The sequence below is a fragment of the Geotrypetes seraphini genome, chromosome 6 (genome assembly GCF_902459505.1).
Source record: "Geotrypetes seraphini chromosome 6, aGeoSer1.1, whole genome shotgun sequence".
Classification (NCBI taxonomy): Eukaryota; Metazoa; Chordata; class Amphibia; order Gymnophiona; family Dermophiidae; genus Geotrypetes; species Geotrypetes seraphini.
This window is the reverse complement of record NC_047089.1, coordinates 224,264,792-224,282,879: the sequence shown is the minus strand read 5'-3', so window position 1 is coordinate 224,282,879 and position 18,088 is coordinate 224,264,792. Positions and strand designations below refer to the sequence as shown.

Here is an 18,088-nt window from a genome sequence, read left to right as displayed (position 1 = left end):
GGTTTGGGAGGTTCGTAAATTTCCTAGACAAACTCATCTTTTTTTGAAAATTTGGGATCCATATATTCAAAATCTTTCCTCTAGAGCACAAAGTATGATTCTTAATGTTTTATATTGAAGCTTAAGAAACTTTCATTGCATCTCAACACCTTGTAATTTGTGTCATCTTCATTCTGGGGGAGGGGAGGGAATATGGTGGATGATAGTAATTTGTTTGTAAATTCTTGAATTGTATATTTGTTTAATTCATTCATTAAAATGTTATAATTGGGAAATAAAACTAGGGGGGAAGGGGAGAAGGGTACAGGGGCTGTGTATAGAAGTTTGAATAGGTAATATGGAAATATGTTTGGGAGGAATGATAGAAATATGTATTTAATATTAGAATTTTGAATTTAATTGTAATGAATATTTTATTATATTGTATTATTGTATATTTATTTGATTCCTTCAATAAAATGTTTTAAATTAAGTACCAACCCATTGCTCTAGATCAGATATGGGCAACTCTGGTCCTCGAAGTGAATGAATCTATTTGCATGGGTTCATAGACAGTGGCGCGCAAGACGCCAGCGCACCGACAATTCGGCGCAAGACAGAAGCACGCGGGGGAAAAAGTAATTTTTAAAAGAGGTCCGATGGGGGGTTTGGGGTGGCAACCCTCCCCCCACTTTATTGGTTAGTGTTCGCGCTGCTGTTGGAGGGGAGTTCGGGGGGTTAGAAACCTCCATTATAGCAAAAACGGAACTTTTTCTTATTTTTTTCAGGAAAAGTTCCGTTTTCTCTATAATATGGGGGGTTTCACCCCCCTCCCCGCAACGGCAGTGCGAACACTAACCAATAAAGTGGGGGGTTGCCACCCCAAACCCCCAGTCGGAGCTCTTTAAAAATTACTTTTTCCCCCGCGCGCTTCTGTCTTGCGCCGGATTGTCGGCGCTGGATTGTCGGCGCGCTGGCGTCTGGCGCGCGATTATCCCGTCACCATTTGCATGCACTGCTTTCTATGCATATTCATTGGGTAAATCCTGAAAACTCGATTGGATTCTGGCCCTCGATGACCAGAGTTGTCCATGTCTGCTCTAGATCCAGATAGCTACTTCCTTCTACCAGCGTTTAATTTAGGATCCTGCAAGTAAAGCACTTCAACTGCATACAAGTAACCAGATAAACCAGGGGTGACTTTCCCACAGTTCTTTGGAACTCAATAGGGAGGAAGAATGGGAGGGAGGTAGGCCTTCCTATGACCCTTGTTATACCAGGAGGTTTGTGTTTGTTTTTTTAAAATAATTCTTTATTGATTTTCCACACTTCAAAAATGCAATACATGAATATATAGCACATAAAACATCAATTTAAGCACATCCACTTACAATTGTATATATAATCACTCATTTTCTCCCACCCACCCCCAATCAATGATTGACATTTATTTGCCCAGTAACCTTACCCTCTTCATATTAAAGTGTAACTTACTCTAGGGTCAAATTAGGACAGAAATATCCCCCCCCCCACATCCTATTTTGGATGTGTATGAAAGTAAACAAAACCTGACTTATAATCAGAGGCCTGCTATAGAGAAGTAACATACGATGCCAACAGATCCCCCCAAACCAATTTAAAAAGAATATTGTGCCCCAGACTTTCTGCATTCATTTTCTCATATCCATAGCTGGAGCACAGATTAGCCCACCAGAAAGGGAAATTCAGACGATCATAGTTTTTCCAGTTCCGGGTTATCATCTGCATGGCTATCCCAGTCATTATAAGGAAAAGACGGCATTTATATCTATCTAAGGCGGTTTTAATTAAAGAAAATGTTTGTCTTGCCTATAAGAAGACCTCATGAGGCATCCTCTAACCCAGTCAAACATGAATTTCTGCTAGATTCACATAGATACTCACCTGGAGTTCTGTGTTTTTTTTCCAAATATAAAATCTATAGCTTTCTTAAGTGAGAGTGATGGTGTCTGTTACTCTGTGTTGGATGCTGTGTGAGAAAGCATATCAACAATAATACTAGTCCCTTTCCTGCAGTGCAGAGTCTTTCTTTGCCTATTCATTCTGTGCCATAGGCTGTCTGAAGGCGCACTGGAAAGAACTGTTTATGCAACATTCCTTTTATGGCTTTCTTCTCCTGTCTCCCCTCACAGTCCTGCAGCTGCTCGAAAGCTGGTCGAAGAAGGGATTCGGAGCGTGGAAGGTGAGTGTACACCTATAGAGATGTTTTAAGTTCTCTATACATGTAAGATAAATTTGCTCTGTAATAAGAGAACATTTACCTGTGCATGTTCTCTTAGACTTCTGTGGCTGGCATGACTGTTGCAGTTGTCTGAATCTCGTAGCGTCTGGTTAGGTAGAACTGGCATTTCAGCCATTATGCTGTGGCTTTCTCCACCCTGATGGCTGACTTGTTGGATATACCTACCCAGGCACGGCGAGAGCCAGACAACTGCAACAATAATACTTGTGAGCATTACACCAGATGCTTAAGAGCATCAAGAAATACCATGTTGGCTCAGGCTAGTGTTCCATCGAGTTTGGCAACCTGCCTCTCGGAGTGAAAAATCCAGTGGGAAGTACCCAGCAGATCTCATTGGGAGATCTTCCCTGTTGCTGACTTATAGAAACAAGAGGTAGTGAGCATTAAGTCCACAGGGGAATAATTAATAACTTGTCCTTCAGAATCTTATCCAACCCTTTGTTTTGATATACATCTGAATTACTACCATTGACTGCATTGTTTGAACTATTCAATAGAATTATTCTAATTCTACTGCCAAATAGTTTCATGCAGTGTTCCCTGCTTCTAGTACTAGTTGAAAGATTAACAACCATTCTTTATTAACTTATTCTACAACAATTATAATTTTAGAAAATTTTGTGAAACATAGAAGCATGTTGGCAGGTAAAGGTCAAATCTAGTCTGCCCATCTGCAGCGTCCACTACCTCCTCCTCTCCCTAAGAGATCCCACATGCCTGTCCCACACTTTCTTGAACTCAGACAGTCTCTGTCTCTACCACCTCTATCAGGAGACTATTACAGTCATCTACCACCCTTTCATTAAAAAAAAGTATTATCCCAGGACAAGCAGGCATGATATTCTCACATGTGGGTGACGTCATCTACGGAGCCCCGATGCGGAAGCATTTTCAAGCAAACTTGATTGAAGATTTAAGTTTGCTCTGCTGCTCCACGCATGCGTGCCTTCCTGCTCCACTAGGGGGCGCATCCCCTCGTGGTCTCCAGTTCAAAATTTTCCACTGAGCCTAGAAGTTGTGTTTTTTCAGGCTCTGCCCCAACTGCCTTCTAGCACCACGATTTTCTTATTTTTTTCTCGATTAAGTCGCTGTGCGCGAATTTTCTTCTTATTCAACTTGTTCCTGCTTCGTTTTTGACTGACCCGGAGGCTTCCGGGTCCCCGTGGCCGCGTGGCTACTCGAGCTGCGGCCACTTTCGATTCTATGTCCCGGCCTTTGACCGGCTTTAAAAAGTGCACCCGGTGCGAGCGGCTTCTTTCCATCACAGACCCGCATCGCCGGTGCATCCTCTGCCTGGGGGCCGCTCATCCAACCGACTCCTGCCCCCAGTATGCTACTTTCCAGAACCGGGCCCTCCGCCGAATAAAAGCCCGCATGGCGGATCTCTTCGCCGCCGACCAACCCTCTACCTCGGCCTCGAGGTCGGCTCCGGCCTCGGCCCTGGCCTTGACCTCGGCCCCGAATACCTCGGCATCGCCTCGAGACTCGAATCCGAAGTCCTCGGGACAACAGAAAGCCTCGGCTCCGGGTAAGTCCCCTCTTCCCTCTTCAGGTTCCGCCACAGCGAAGAAGCCAGCCTCGGGGACACCAGCGACGCATGGCAGAAGTCCCATGCTCATAGCCCCGGCGAAGCCCTCCAAGCCTTCGGGCCGTGCCTCCACCACACGGGAATACTCTGATACGAGGTCGCCCCCGGTGGAGCGCACCGAGGCAGTGGACATGCCCTCGATGCTGTCCGTGCCCGTTTTCCAGGACCTACTCCGAGCGATGATTTCATCGGAGCTGTCCGCTGCAATGGCCCATCTACAACCGGCCTCGACCTCGACCCCGCATGTGCCAGACCAGCCTGAGCCTCGCGCCGAGCCACCTCGAGGAAAAGCGCGCAAGCTTCGCCCCATCCCATTCTCCTCGGACTCCTCGCCGAGACACCCGAGGCGCTCTCCCTCCACAGACCGCCGCGGGGCAAAACGTCGTGCTAAAACGACAGAAACCTCGAACCGCCGTACCTCCAAGAAGGCCCGAGGTTTCCCCACTCTACGAGGCCGTTCACCTACACCTCGTACGGGACCGCTGAGGGTGACGGAGCTATCACTCTCCAACCCGCGCATCCTCCGAACCCCCCCCCCCATCCTCCGAACCCCCCCTCGGACCGGGGCTCCGATCCGAGGTTTCAGACTCTCACCGAGGGAGTCCGGGTCGAGGTCACCGATTTGTCATCGATCGGTACCCCGAACCCCGGCATCGTCTCCGAGGGGCTCCTTGAGACGTCGGAGATCCACGAACCCGGACCACTTTCACAGTGCTTCCCCGGTCTCAGAGCGTGGATCGGAGCAGGAGCCTCGATACTCGAGGGAAGCCTCCCCATCCTTCTCCACCCGACGGAGGTCTCGTTCACCGACCCCGCAAGGGGCCTCGGGAACATCCTGCCCATCCTTCTCTCGCTTTGTCCAGGACATGGGCCACGCTTTGAACTTAGACCTCCAGTCCGACTCCAGATACTCTAAAGAGTACCTAGCGGAGCTGGATATGCTATCACTGCCCAGAGAGTCCCTTCGCTTACCGCCTAACCCGGTACTCCAACAGGCTTTCTTCAGAAACCTCAAGACCCCCTATGTGGTCACAGCAGTACCCTCCAAAATGGAGGCTAAATACCGTACAGTACCCTTCCCGGGATTTGAACAACCGCAGCTCTCCCACCAGTCGCTGTTGGTAGAATCCTCCTTGAAGAAGGCTCACCCCTCCAGGGTCTCAGCGGCGGTCCCCCCAGGCCGAGAAGGCCGAACCCTAGACAAGTTCGGCAGGAGACTATATCAAAATGCGATGATGGCCTCTAGGGTGCAAAGCTACACTTTCACCTTCACATCCTATCTCAAACATCTCATTGGACTACTGAGAGCCTTTGAGACTGACTTACCGGCCTCCCGCCAAGGTGCGTTTAGCCTGCTTGCAGAGTCCCTCTCCAACCTACGCCTCCAACCTACGCGGCCTACGATGGCTTCGAACTCTCCTCCAGAGAGGCAGCCTTTGCTATCGCCATGCGCCGATTAGCTTGGTTGCGCCTGGTCGACATGGACCCCAACTTACAGGACCGGTTGGCTAACCTTCCCTGCGTGGGTAAAGAACTATTCGATGACACTATCGAGGCGGCTACAAAACGCCTCTCCGAACACGAACGCTTGTTTGCCTCCCTCGTGCGGCAAAAGCCTAAACCGCCCACGTCCAGGCCGTTCAGGGCCCCTCCGTGCCGCTACCCACAAAAATCCACTCCTGCCTTCTCGCGGCCTCCGCCCAGGCGCCCACAAGCCCACCATCGGGCCCCGCCCAAGTCCCAACCGCCTGCGACTACCAAACCGTCCCTGTCCTTTTGACGGGATACGCGGAAGGGGGCGGGCCCCCTCCGCCGTAGTCCCAGGCCTCCTTCCCATTGGGGGTCGCCTCAAAGTCTTTTACCCTCGCTGGGAACAAGTCACGTCGGACGTATGGGTCCTTGGCGTGATCTCATCAGGATACTCTCTCAACTTTCGGGCCATTCCTCCAGACAACCTCCCAAGGAATTGCCCTCCCAACCGGACGCAGCTACCCCTACTCCTCTCCGAAGCTCGAGATCTGCTTCACCTGAGAGCAGTGGAGGAGGTTCCCCCCGGCCAATGGGGGAAGGGCTTCTACTCCCGTTACTTCCTGGTACCGAAAAAAACGGGAGACCTTCGCCCAATACTAGACTTGAGACGCCTCAACAAATTTCTGGTACGGGAAAAATTTTGGATGCTTTCCCTGCCAACCCTCTACCCCCTGATCGACGAGGGTGACTGGCTCTGCTCCCTCGATCTGAAGGATGCGTACACACATGTTCCAGTGCACCCCGCTCACCGCAAATTCTTGCGTTTTCAGGTGGGAGACCTGCACTTGCAATACCGAGTCCTCCCCTTCGGCCTAGCATCGTCACCTCGGGTCTTCACCAAGTGCCTTGTGGTGGTCGCAGCTACCTTACGCTCCCAGGGTCTTCAGGTTTTCCCCTACCTGGACGACTGGCTCATCAAAGCCCCGTCCAGGGAAGGGGTTATCTGAGCGACCCAACAGACTATTATCTACCTACAGAGTCTGGGGTTAGAGATAAACTTCCCAAAATCCCAACTACGCCCCTCGCAGTCCCTACAATTCATCGGGGCCACGCTGGACACGGTTCGCCTCCGTTCCTTCCTACCCACGCCGCATCTAGAGGCGTTAGTAAGTCTGAGCCAAAGGATCTCACTGATGACCTCGGTATCAGCTCGACAGATGATGACTCTCCTGGGCCACATGGCCTCCACCGTCCATGTCACACCCTTCGCCCGTCTCCATCTGAGAATCCCTCAATGGACCCTGGCCTCTCAATGGCGTCAAGACCAGGACCCGATCGACCGTCCCGTGACAGTGACTCCTTCCTTGCAACGATCGCTCCGCTGGTGGGCCGACTCTTCAAATCTTTCCAAAAGTTTGCTCTTCCTCACCCCTCCTCACAGCAAGGTACTCACCACAGACTCGTCGGAGTACGCTTGGGGAGCCCACCTGGACGGCCTCCGCACTCAGGGGATGTGGTCAGCAGAAGACCGCCGCTGTCACATCAACGTGCTAGAGCTCCGGGCCATCTATCTCGCAGCTGTAGCTTTTCAACATCTGCTTCACGACCGGGTGGTTCTCATCCGAACCGACAACCAGGTAACAATGTACTACATAAACAAACAAGGGGGGACAGGGTCTTGGTCCCTCTGTCGGGAAGCCATGCACCTCTGGAAATGGGCAATCTCCAACAACACCTTCCTTCGAGCGGTGTACATACAAGGAGAACAAAACTGTCCGGCGGACACACTCAGCCGCCTCCTCCAGCCACACGAGTGGTCACTGCACTCTCAGACCCTACGACAGGTGTTCGAAAAGTGGGGGACGCCGCAAATAGATCTGTTCGCATCCCCCCACAATCACAAACTGCCCCTCTTCTGCTCCCGGATACACTCCCCGGACCGACTCGAGGCCGACGCCTTCCTCCTCGACTGGGAGGGAAGGTTTCTGTACGCGTTCCCGCCGTTCCCTCTGATCCTACGGACGCTGGTCCACCTGAAAATGGTGAAAGCCACCCTGATCCTGATTGCCCCTCGCTGGCCACGCCAGCCTTGGTTTTCCCTTCTACTTCAACTCAGTGTCAGAGATCCACTGCCTCTGCCTCGGTTTCCCTCTCTACTATCACAGAGTCAGGGTTCGCTGTTACATCCCAATCTTCAATCTCTTCATCTGAATGCTTGGTTTCTTTCCCCCTGACTTCTCTCCCTGTGTCTCAATCAGTCAAGGAGATATTGGAGGCCTCTAGAAAGACCTCGACGAGAACCTGCTATTCTCTAAAGTGGACCAGATTCTCAGCCTGGTGCTCCTCTCACAGCCAGGACCCGGTGTCGGTCCCCGTCCCTCTGGTCCTTGACTATTTACTTCAATTATCTCACTCCGGCCTAAAGACCAACTCCATTCGAGTACATCTCAGTGCGATTGCGGCCTTTCATCAGCCTCTGGAAGGAAAAGCCCTCTCGCTCCACCCCTTAGTCTCTCGCTTCATGAAGGGTCTTCTGAATATCCACCCCCCTCTCAAACCCCTCCGGTGGTTTGGGACCTTAACGTGGTTCTGGCTCAACTAATGAAACCTCCATTTGAGCCCCTAGACAAATGCCATCCTAAATTCCTCACGTGGAAGGTGATTTTCCTGCTTGCACTCACTTCCGCCCGGCGAGTTAGTGAGCTACAGTAGCGGACCCACCCTTCACTGTTTTCCACCATGACAAGGTAGTACTCCGCACACATCCAAAGTTCCTGCCTAAAGTAGTGTCTGATTTTCACCTCAATCAGTCCATCGTCTTGCCCGTGTTTTTTCCCAAGCCCCACTTTCACCCCGGAGAGGTGGCGCTTCACACTCTTGACTGTAAGAGAGCGTTGGCCTTTTACCTCCAACGCAGTCAACCACACCGGAAAGTCCCACAATTATTTTTGTCCTTCGACCCAAACCGGTTAGGCCACCCAGTTTCCAAGCGCACCTTGTCCAACTGGTTGGCCGATTGCATCACCTTTTGCTACGCTCAGGCTGGTCTCGCACTGCATGGTCGAGTAACGGGACACAAGGTCCGAGCGATGGCAGCCTCCGTAGCGTTCCTCAGGTCCACACCTATTGAGGAAATCTGCAAGGCTGCCACGTGGTCTTCGGTTCATACTTTCACCTCCCACTACTGTCTGGACTCACTGTCCAGAAGCGATGGCCGGTTCGGCCAATCAGTATTGCGAAATCTATTTGCTTAAATTGCCAACTTCCCTCCATCCCTTTTCAGCTAGCTTGGAGGTCACCCACATGTGAGAATATCATGCCTGCTTGTCCTGGGATAAAGCACAGTTACTTACCGTAACAGGTGTTATCCAGGGACAGCAGGCATATATTCTCACAACCCGCCCACCTCCCCGAGGTTGGCTTCTTTGCTAGTTAAGTGAACTGGAGACCACGAGGGGATGCGCCCCCTAGTGGAGCAGGAAGGCATGCATGCGTGGAGCAGCAGAGCAAACTTAAATCTTCAATCAAGTTTGCTTGAAAATGCTTCCGCATCGGGGCTCCGTAGATGACGTCACCCACATGTGAGAATATATGCCTGCTGTCCCTGGATAACACCTGTTATGGTAAGTAACTGTGCTTTTCCTTAGATTACTCCTGAGCCTTTCACCTTATGCCTTCTCATTCTAGAGCTTCCTTTCAAAAGAGACTCGACTCATGAGCATTTATGCCTCGTACATATTTAAATGTCTCTATCATATTTCCCCTCTCCCACCTTTCCTCCAAAGTGTACATATTGAGATCTTTAAGTCTGTCTCTATAAGCCTTATAACAAAGAATACTGACCATTTTAGTAGCCTTCCTCTGGACCGATTCCATCCTGTTTGTCTCCAGAATTGTACATAATATTCTAAATGAGGTCTCACCAGAGTCTTATACAAGGGCTTCAATACCTCCTTTTTCCTAGTGGCCATTTCTCTCCCTATGCACCCTAGCATCCTTCTAGCTTTCGCTGTCGCCTTTTCAACCTGTTTGGCCTCCTTAAGATAATCACATACTATCACACCCAAGTCTTGCTCCTCTTTTGTGCACAAAAGTTCTTCACCCCCCCTAAACTGTACTTTTTGCAACCCAAATGCATGGCCTGAAATTTGGCAGCTAAGATTTAACCTTTTCCTATCGTGGGTCCCAGATGACGGGACATTCCAAAAAATGTCGTTGCCATCGTATGTCCCATGGCATGGGACATACAGTACACCTTCTACCTATTATTTGTCCCATCTATTGGGCCATTGTGTTTACAATAGTCGTAAATGATAACGATAAATAATACAAAACTTTGCTAAAATAATTACGATTGGAACCAGCGTAACGTAAAATTTATTATAATAGGAAAAGGTTAATGCTATTTTCAGACTTCGCTAAGTCTTTTCTCATGTTGTTCACACCATCAGGAGTTATTCTATTGCAGATTTTGATATCATCTGTAAAGAGGTAAATCTTACCTGACAGTCCTTCAATAATATCACTTAAAAATATGTTAAAAAGAACAGGCCCAAGAACTGAATCTTGAGGCACACCACTGGTAACATCCCTTTCCTTAGAGCGATCTCCATTGACCACTATCCTCTATCGCCTTCCACTCAACCAGTTTCTGACCCAGCTCGTCACTTTGGGGCCATTCCAAGGGCACTCAGTTTATTAGACGTCTGTGTGTAACACTGTCAAAGGCTTTGCTAAAATCTAAATACTCTACATCTTGCGCACATCCTATCCAATTCTCTGGTCACTGGATTCCAGAAACTTCACTATTCTCTGTTTTAAAAGCGTTTCCATTAATTTACTTTCCACAGAAATGAGACTTACCGGTTTGTAGTTCCCTGCTTCTTCCTTATTTCCACTTTTGTGGAAAGGAACCATATCCACCCTTCTCCAGTCCTCCAGTACCACTCCTGACTGTAGAGAAGCATTGAAAAGGTCAGCCAGCGGAGCCGCCAAGACTGTTGACCCGTGGAATCGGGTGGTGAATTGCAATTAAAATTTTTGATCAGACAGCTATAATATATATATTTTATAGCTGTCTGATCAAAAATTTTCATTGCAATTACAGTGGTACCTTGGATTACGAGCATAATCCGTTCCAGAAGCATGCTCGTAATCCAAAATGCTCGTTTATCAAAGCGAGTTTCCCCATAGGAAATAATGGAAACTCGCTTTGATGCGTTCTCCCCCCCCCCCCCGAGAACCAGCATTGCTCCCCTCGAAGGCCCCCCCTGCGATCAGACACCCCCCCTGCGATCCGGCACCCCCCTGCCTCGAACCGGTACCTCCCCCGCCACAATCCGACCCCCCCCGACACGATTTGGCACCCCCCCCCACCATGATCTGACCCCCCCCCCCCCCCCGACACAATTGGGCACCCCCCCGCCGCTTCTTACCCTCATCTGGGCTCTTGAAGATCGGCCTACTCGTCTGCTGGGCCTTGAGTATCTGAGCATGCTCAAGGCCTGTGAGTTCACGTTCTAAACGTGAACGTGAACTTGCAGGCCTTGAGCATGCTCAGATGCTCAGGCCCAGCAGACGAGTAGGCCGATCTTCAAGAGCCTAGATGAGGGTAAGAAGCGGTGGGGGGGTGCCCAATTGTGTCGGGGGGATGTCGGATCATGTCGGGGGGGTGCCCATTCTTGTCGGGGGGGGTCGGATCGTGGTGGGGGGGTGCCCAATCGTGGCGGGGGGGTCAGATCGTGGCGGGGGGGTGCCGGTTCGAGGCAGGGGGGGTGCTGGATCGCAGGGGGGTGCCGGATTGCGGGGGGGGGGGTGCTCGTAAATCGAGCCATGCTCGGTTTCCGAGGCACTGATTTTGCAAATGTTTTGCTCGTCTTGCAAAACACTCGCAAACCAGTGCACTCGTAAACCGAGGTACCACTGTAATCGCCCAATTCCTCTGGTCAACAGTCAAAAGTCACTGACTTGTATTAGTTCACAGGTTATACTGCTTAAGTTGCAATGTTTTCCTTTCGATTCCTTTTAATGTTGGTTGACAAAGAGTTTCCTCTGGCTGTGGATTGAGATGGGGTTTAATTCCTTTAGGATATTTCACGTGTTTCTGTATCTCTTTTTTTTTTTCTTTAGATTGTGATCTGAAGTTTGTTAAGAAATATTTTAAAAAGTTAGCCCACACAGCTTTTTTCCTTTGCTGAACTCAGAGGAGGAATTCATTAAGGAGCGCTAACCGATTTAACACACGCTAAATGCTAAGACGCCCATAGGAATATAATAGGTGTCAGCATTTAGCACATGCTAAATCGATTAGCGCCCCTCGATGGATTCCCTCCTCAGTGATAAATTTGTACACATTAAGGGCTGTATTCAGTAAGCCCACCTTACCTTTCCGGTCCATGTCCGCGCTCCCTATTCACAACGCGTCCTTATGCTAATTAGGCCTTTCGGAGGCACACCCCCAACCAATCACGCAGATCGCAGAAGAGTGATCCTGACACATGCGTAGACCATCTTCTTTGCTTGTAGATGGTCTGCGCATGTGCTTGCCTCCGTAGCAACTTTTCTTTTTAAACTGAACTCATCTTGCCACCCCGATTTCAAGTGCTCTCCTTGCCGCCCCGATTTCAGTGCGAGCCCAGTTTTAAGCCGTGGGTTTAAAATGGGCTGCACTGCTTTAAACCCGTGAGTTAAAACCCTCTATTGAGCAGCCGCTAACATTTTCTGGACTAGATCTCATGCTTTCCAGGCTGACCAGAACTGGGGATGTTGTGCAGAGAGTACAGAGGACACCTGGATGTGTGGATTCTTGGGGACCGGGAACCAAACGTGTCTCCCCCCCCCCCCCTTTTCCCGGCTTCTATTTCTGCTGCTGCTGTCTCCAGCCGCGCTTGTCACCCGGCGATTGTTTCTCCCTATACACGGGTGCAGGCGGCATCCCACGGGTAGCAGTGTCCACTGTGCTTGGTGGTTGCTATGGGGGAAGTAGATTGCAGGGCTGCAGAACAGTCGGCAAGGACATGAGCGACTGGTCCTCACCAGTCGCTTCTTTTGTGATCGGCCAGCCCAGTCAGAGTTCCTTACTTTTTTTTGTGAATCGCTGCCTTCCCTATTTTTGGATGCCCTGCCCCTCATTTGCATGCGCAGATCGGAATCGGGTCCGGGTCACAAAGGGGTCACTAAGTGGTCAGGACTTGATCGGTGGGCTTTGTGAATCTAGCCCTTAGTTATACAATTAGCTTTTGCCTTAAATTATACATGCTTTGTGTGTGTGTATATCAGTATGTATACTTCATAGATAGTATATCTCAAATGCATACTCTCTTTTCCTATGCATATATTGTTCTCTCACTTCCCTGCCATTTGTTGGAATACTCATCCCTCCTTTTGTGGCTTGAATGGTACATTTCAAGGTTTCGTGTGTTCATATTTCATTTTTCAGATCTTAAGAAGAATGAACAGAAATTAAACCATCATCAGAAAATTGGGCTGAAGTAGGTGTCTACTTAATAATAGTAGAGGTAGAAAATAGTTTGCATGTCCACTATTGAAGAATGTCAACTTTTTTTAGTTTGCTGTTTTCCCTCTTCTGAATTTTCTTTATTGAGAGTTGAGTTGCATAATTGTCTAAGAACTCTGGCTATAGTTTGCATTCTTCTCCAATTCAATGGCTATGTTGAGCCATATGATTAAACTTACCATGGAATTAACGATGTCTCAAAATTTTGCAGAAAACTGTTGGCCGACACTATGTCTGCCGCCTCTTTTCCTGCCCAGTTCCATGCTTGGTGTTAGGAGGAAGACGGTAGCAACCCAGAAATTTGTGCAAAGTTATTCTCCTAGGTCTAGAGCAGGGGTGTCCAACCTGTGGCCCGAGGGCCGCATGTGGCCCCGTGAAGTATTTTGTGCGGTCCCGGTTGAAGGCGATGCAGTATTTTCCTCTGCTGCCCCCAGGTGTTTACCATCTTGCCGGCTCCCTCCTCTGTCTTGCTGCAGCGTTTGCGCAGCCCCAGAAACATTTTTTTCAGCCAATGTGGCCAAGGGAAGCCAAAAGATTGGACATCCCTGGTCTAGAGTTTTGTGCTTTGAACTGTAGAGCAGTGTTTTTCAACTCGGTCCTGGAGTACCCCCTTGCCAGTCAGGTTTTCGGGATATCCACAGTGAACATGCACAAACTTGATTTGCATACACTGCCTCCATTCTATGCAAATTTCTTTCATGCATATTTGCTGTGGATATCCCAAACACCTGAGTGGCAAGGGGGTACTCCAGGACCAAGTTGAGAAGCACTACTGTAGAGCACATTCAAATCACAACACCTCAGCCTTGGACAACAAAGTTGAAGAATATAGTCATTGCCATCATTCTCCAAACAGCAAGCCTACATTGGCTTGAGATGATAGCATGGATACAAATAAGTAATAGAGATATATAACTCCATTTTGTAGAGTACACCTAAGTAGGAATTGAGCTTTCAAAATTTCTCAAGCCTTTTTCAAAAGGCTTTGCTGAGCTTGGCGTCTCTCATTAAAATGTGTTTCCAGTGCAATAGGTGAGACATTCCAGATATGTGGGTTATCTCCCAATGGTCACGAGCTATCTGCAGAAGGAATCCACTCTGGATTTTTTCTGTGACTCTCTACGTCACAGGGAGTTCTACTGCCACCTGTAGTTTTTCCCTTCTGCACGCGGTGTGAGATGTGTCTCAGAGCTTCAAACTCTGTCTTGTAGAACAGTGTTTCTCAACCTGCGGTATGCATACCTCGGGGTATGCGGGCTGCCTGTTGGGGGTATGCAGGCTGGCCACCTTCTGGGATCTCTCCCAGTCTGCTCCTCCCACTGAAGCCGCCACTGCCAATTCCTCCCTGCCCCACTCCTACCGCAACAGGGACGGGCCAGACGTGTGCAGCAACTGCACGCAGCCAGCCCACAAGCCTTCCCCCAACATCAATTCTGGTGTCGGAGAGAAGGTTCCAGGCCAGCCAATCGCTGCCTGGCTGGCTCAGAACCTTTTCTCCGAAGGGATCCAAGTGCATACATATTTGAATGATTGGCTAATCGGAGTCCTGTCCAAGGAGGAAGGAAAACAGGCAGTTTCAAGAGTAGTCCAACTACTTCAGGACCTGGGATGGATAGTTAAGTTCAAGAAGAGTCAGCTGGAACCGACCTAGTGCTTGGAGTACCTGGCAGTTTTGTTCAACACAGCATTGGGCTAGGGTTTTCTTCCAGAGCTATGCAGACTGAAGCTCCAGAAGCAGATTTCGGACCTGCTATAGAGTCCAACTCCCACGGCGTGGCATTATCTGCAGGTCCTGGGGGTCAGCCATAAATGTGGTCCCTTGGGCGAGAGCGCACATGAGACCTTTCCAAGACTTTCTCCTCTCTCGCTGGTGTCTTCAGAAGGACTCGCTTCAGTGACTGCTTCCATGGTTACTGAAAGTGAGGAGCAGTCTGCGGTGGTGGCTGCAGATAGCTTCCCTCTCAAGGTGCATGCCTCTCCATATTTCGGAGGTACTAATGACTGATGCCAGCCTTTATGATTAGGGGGGGGGGTCATTGCAACGGGCACCCAGTTCAGGGTCATTGGTCACTGGCTCAGCAAAAGTGGTCCATAAATCGCCTAAAACTCAGCTAGTGCTGCAGGCACTAGAGAAATCTCTGGAAGGCAAAGCAGTCAGGGTCTTCTCAGACAATGTGACAGCGGTAGCCTATGTCAACAGGCAGGGAGGCACCAGAAGTGCCGCATTATGCCTAGAAGCTCAACTTCTCTTTCTAAAGGCAGTAGCTCAGTTGCAGACTTTCTCAGCTGCACACATAGAGGGAGTGGAAAATGTGCAGGCCAACTTTCTTAGTTGGCAGACTCTTGTCCCGGGTCACTGTCTCCAGCCATTGAACTCCAGTGTTCGGAGGTGGGGGCATCCACAGATGGATCTGATGACCTAAGCAGTAAACACAAAGGCGGCTCAATTTTACAGCTGAAGATATGAATCCGGAAGTACAGAGCTAGACATGTTAGTCCAACCATGACTGGAGAAGGAGTTCTTGTTTGTGTTTCCCCCGTGGCCCAAGCTAGGTCGAGTCATTTGCAGGATTACGAGTTATCCAGGATTGGTAGTCCTAGTAGCACACGATTGGCCCCGCAGACCATGGTATGCAAACTTAGTTTGTCTCCAGAGGGATGAAGACTTCTGACTGCTGTTCCAAGTGGATCTTCTCACTCGGGAACTGGTCCCTATAAAGAATCCGGAACACTTTGCGTTTACGGCATAGCTCTTGAGTGGCGGCCCTATTGAGCAAGGGTTTCTCGAACATGGGTCGTCACCACGCTGCTTAGATCTAAAAATGGACTTTTTGTAAGAGGGACTTCAGAAGGGTCTGTCGGACAGATTGCTGAAAATGTAGATAGCAGGCCTTTTCTTTTTCAAAGCTCGGGGAGGGAGAGGGGCAGAGGCTTTCTGGCCTCTCATCCAGATGTCACCCGGTTCATTAAAGGTGGGACTCTTTAGTTGCACCCTCCAGTTCGTCTCCCATTCCCGCCTGGAATCCGTATTGCAAGGTCTCGGAAGAGTTCCGTATGAGCCCTTACAGGAGGCTTCCCTTCCTGACCTTAGGTCACAATGATGTTTTTGATGGCAATTATGTCAGAGAGACAAGTCTCCGAGTTACATGTTCTGTCTTGTTAGGGAGCTGTTCCTTAAGATTACAGAAGCAGGGCTTCCTCCTCCTTACCGAAAGTAGTCTCTGCCTTCCACATTAATCAGGAAGTCTGTTTGATTGCTTTTCACCCTAAGGGATCTAAAAAAATAGAATAAAGCATTGCATTTGCTGGATGTCAAGCGAGTACTTCTCCGGTACCTTGAAGTTACTAATGAGATTTGCATATCGGATCATGTTTTTGTTCTGACCAGTCATGCTAAGAAAGGGAGGCTGGTATCTAAGGCCTTGAATTCCAGATGGATTGCAATGGTCATTACCTCCGCATATGTGGGCTGCGGTAAGCAGTTGCTGACCACATTGAAAGTGCAATCCACCAGAGGAGTTGCTACTTCATAGGCGGTTACTCAGGCGGTTTCGCTTGAGGAAATCTGAAGAGCAGCTAGTTGGTCTACCCCTCCTACCTTTACCAAGTTCTATAGAGTAGATGTAGCAGCCAGGAAAGACGCTGCTTTTGGGTCTAATGGCTCCTTTTACTAAGCTGCGGTAGCATTTTTAGCTAACCCCCATACTATACAGAGAAACTAACGCCAGCTCAATGGAGGCGTTAGCGTCTAGTGCACGCGACAATTTAGCACGCGCTAAAACCGCACGCACAGCTTAGTAAAAGGAGCCCTAAGTCTCTGCTTGATAGCACAACATGCGAGTAGGTACAAGCTCTATATAGTATTCATGCTGGTTACACATAGTTTTAGTATCTGTTTTGAGCAGTTACTTGAATGTTATAATGTTAATTGACATGTTTGTTACAAAGCAGAACAGAATTGTAGGGTCAGGGATTTTCTCCGTTTCCTTCCTTCCAGTTATGTCTGCCATTACAGTGCTGCTTTATTGTGTTTGTACAAACTGAGTGGGCAAGAGCAGCTTCCTGGGAAGTAGGCAGAGTTCAAAAATGATTGACAGCATTCTGCAAGCAACTTGCTGGTTCAAATGCATAACCCTAGCGTTCAGGACTACTAGACACATCTACAAAAAAGAAGATTATCGAGGTAAGAACCTAATCTTTCTTGCTTAGTTTTCACCTGTGGTCTCATATTTTTCTGTGTACAGATATTTTGATGATTTTGAGAGACGGATTCCACGGAAAGAGATGCTACAGATGCAAGTGAGTATACATATGGCCCATTTGGTGATGGGTAGGGCAGTTTTCAAAAGCTATTTACCTTGATAAGAACTAGTTTTAGTTAAGTAAAATGGCTGGCTGAAAATTGCCCACCCTTAACACAGATAAAATTATTCACAGCACTTAGGTGTTCGGGTTGGGAGGAGGAACGTATGGCACAGATTGCATTTTCAAATCTGCCCATTTAATTTATCTGCAGAAAAAGCTGGTGCCAATATCCATAGATGCTTTGTATCCACAAACATCTTGCAGAGCAAAAGGACACAAGGCTTTGCTACAAATACCACAAATCCTGTATAGGAGAGCTCATTTAAATGCTACTGAGCTCCTTGCGATGCATTTCCATAGGGTTCTCGGTGGCTGCTACGAGGATTGGTAGTAACCACGGAGAACCCTTTTGTGCATTGGGAAGAGAGCTTTCTGTGGCAGTAAGACTGCTTTAACCAGTCTTACTACTATGGAAAGATTTTGTGCATCAGGGCCTAAAAGCTTTCTGAAAATCTAGATACATTATGTCAACTAGCTTACCTTTATCACACCTTCCCAAATATTTTGTGTGCTACCCAGTTGTAAAGACAAGCTTCCATGGCTTTAAATAGCTGGGTGGTTGCTAAAGGAGCTATTTTTTAACTTCATTTCCCATGTTAGTGCTTGGTCACATATCAGGGGAAGCAATATAATAATAATAACTTTATTTTGTATACCGCCATACCCAGAGAGTTCTAGGCGGTTCACAACAATTAATAAGATTACAAACGAAGATAACATTGGAATTAACAATTTTTGGAATGTACATGTCATTGAAGTTGACAGGAATTAACAATTTTTGGAGTGTACAGGTCAATGAAGTTGACAGAATGTACAATAGGAATATACAAGAGTGTACAATAGGAGGGTAATTTTTTTTTTTTACAAGGAAAAAATACCGGTCAGTGAA

At 48.6% G+C, this 18,088-nt stretch overlaps 1 protein-coding gene across 2 annotated transcripts in view; it reads left to right on the top strand.

Moving 5' to 3' along the window:
• The window catches only part of POLB (DNA polymerase beta), an 88,637-nt gene that overhangs the window by 31,425 nt on the left and 39,124 nt on the right, over positions 1-18,088 (top strand). For both annotated transcript variants that reach the window (XM_033949441.1, XM_033949440.1), the window contains exons 7-9: positions 2,151-2,200; positions 12,757-12,808; positions 17,079-17,133. In XM_033949441.1, coding sequence (XP_033805332.1) covers positions 2,151-2,200; positions 12,757-12,808; positions 17,079-17,133 — 157 coding nt within the window. The remainder of the gene's footprint in view (positions 1-2,150; positions 2,201-12,756; positions 12,809-17,078; positions 17,134-18,088) is intronic.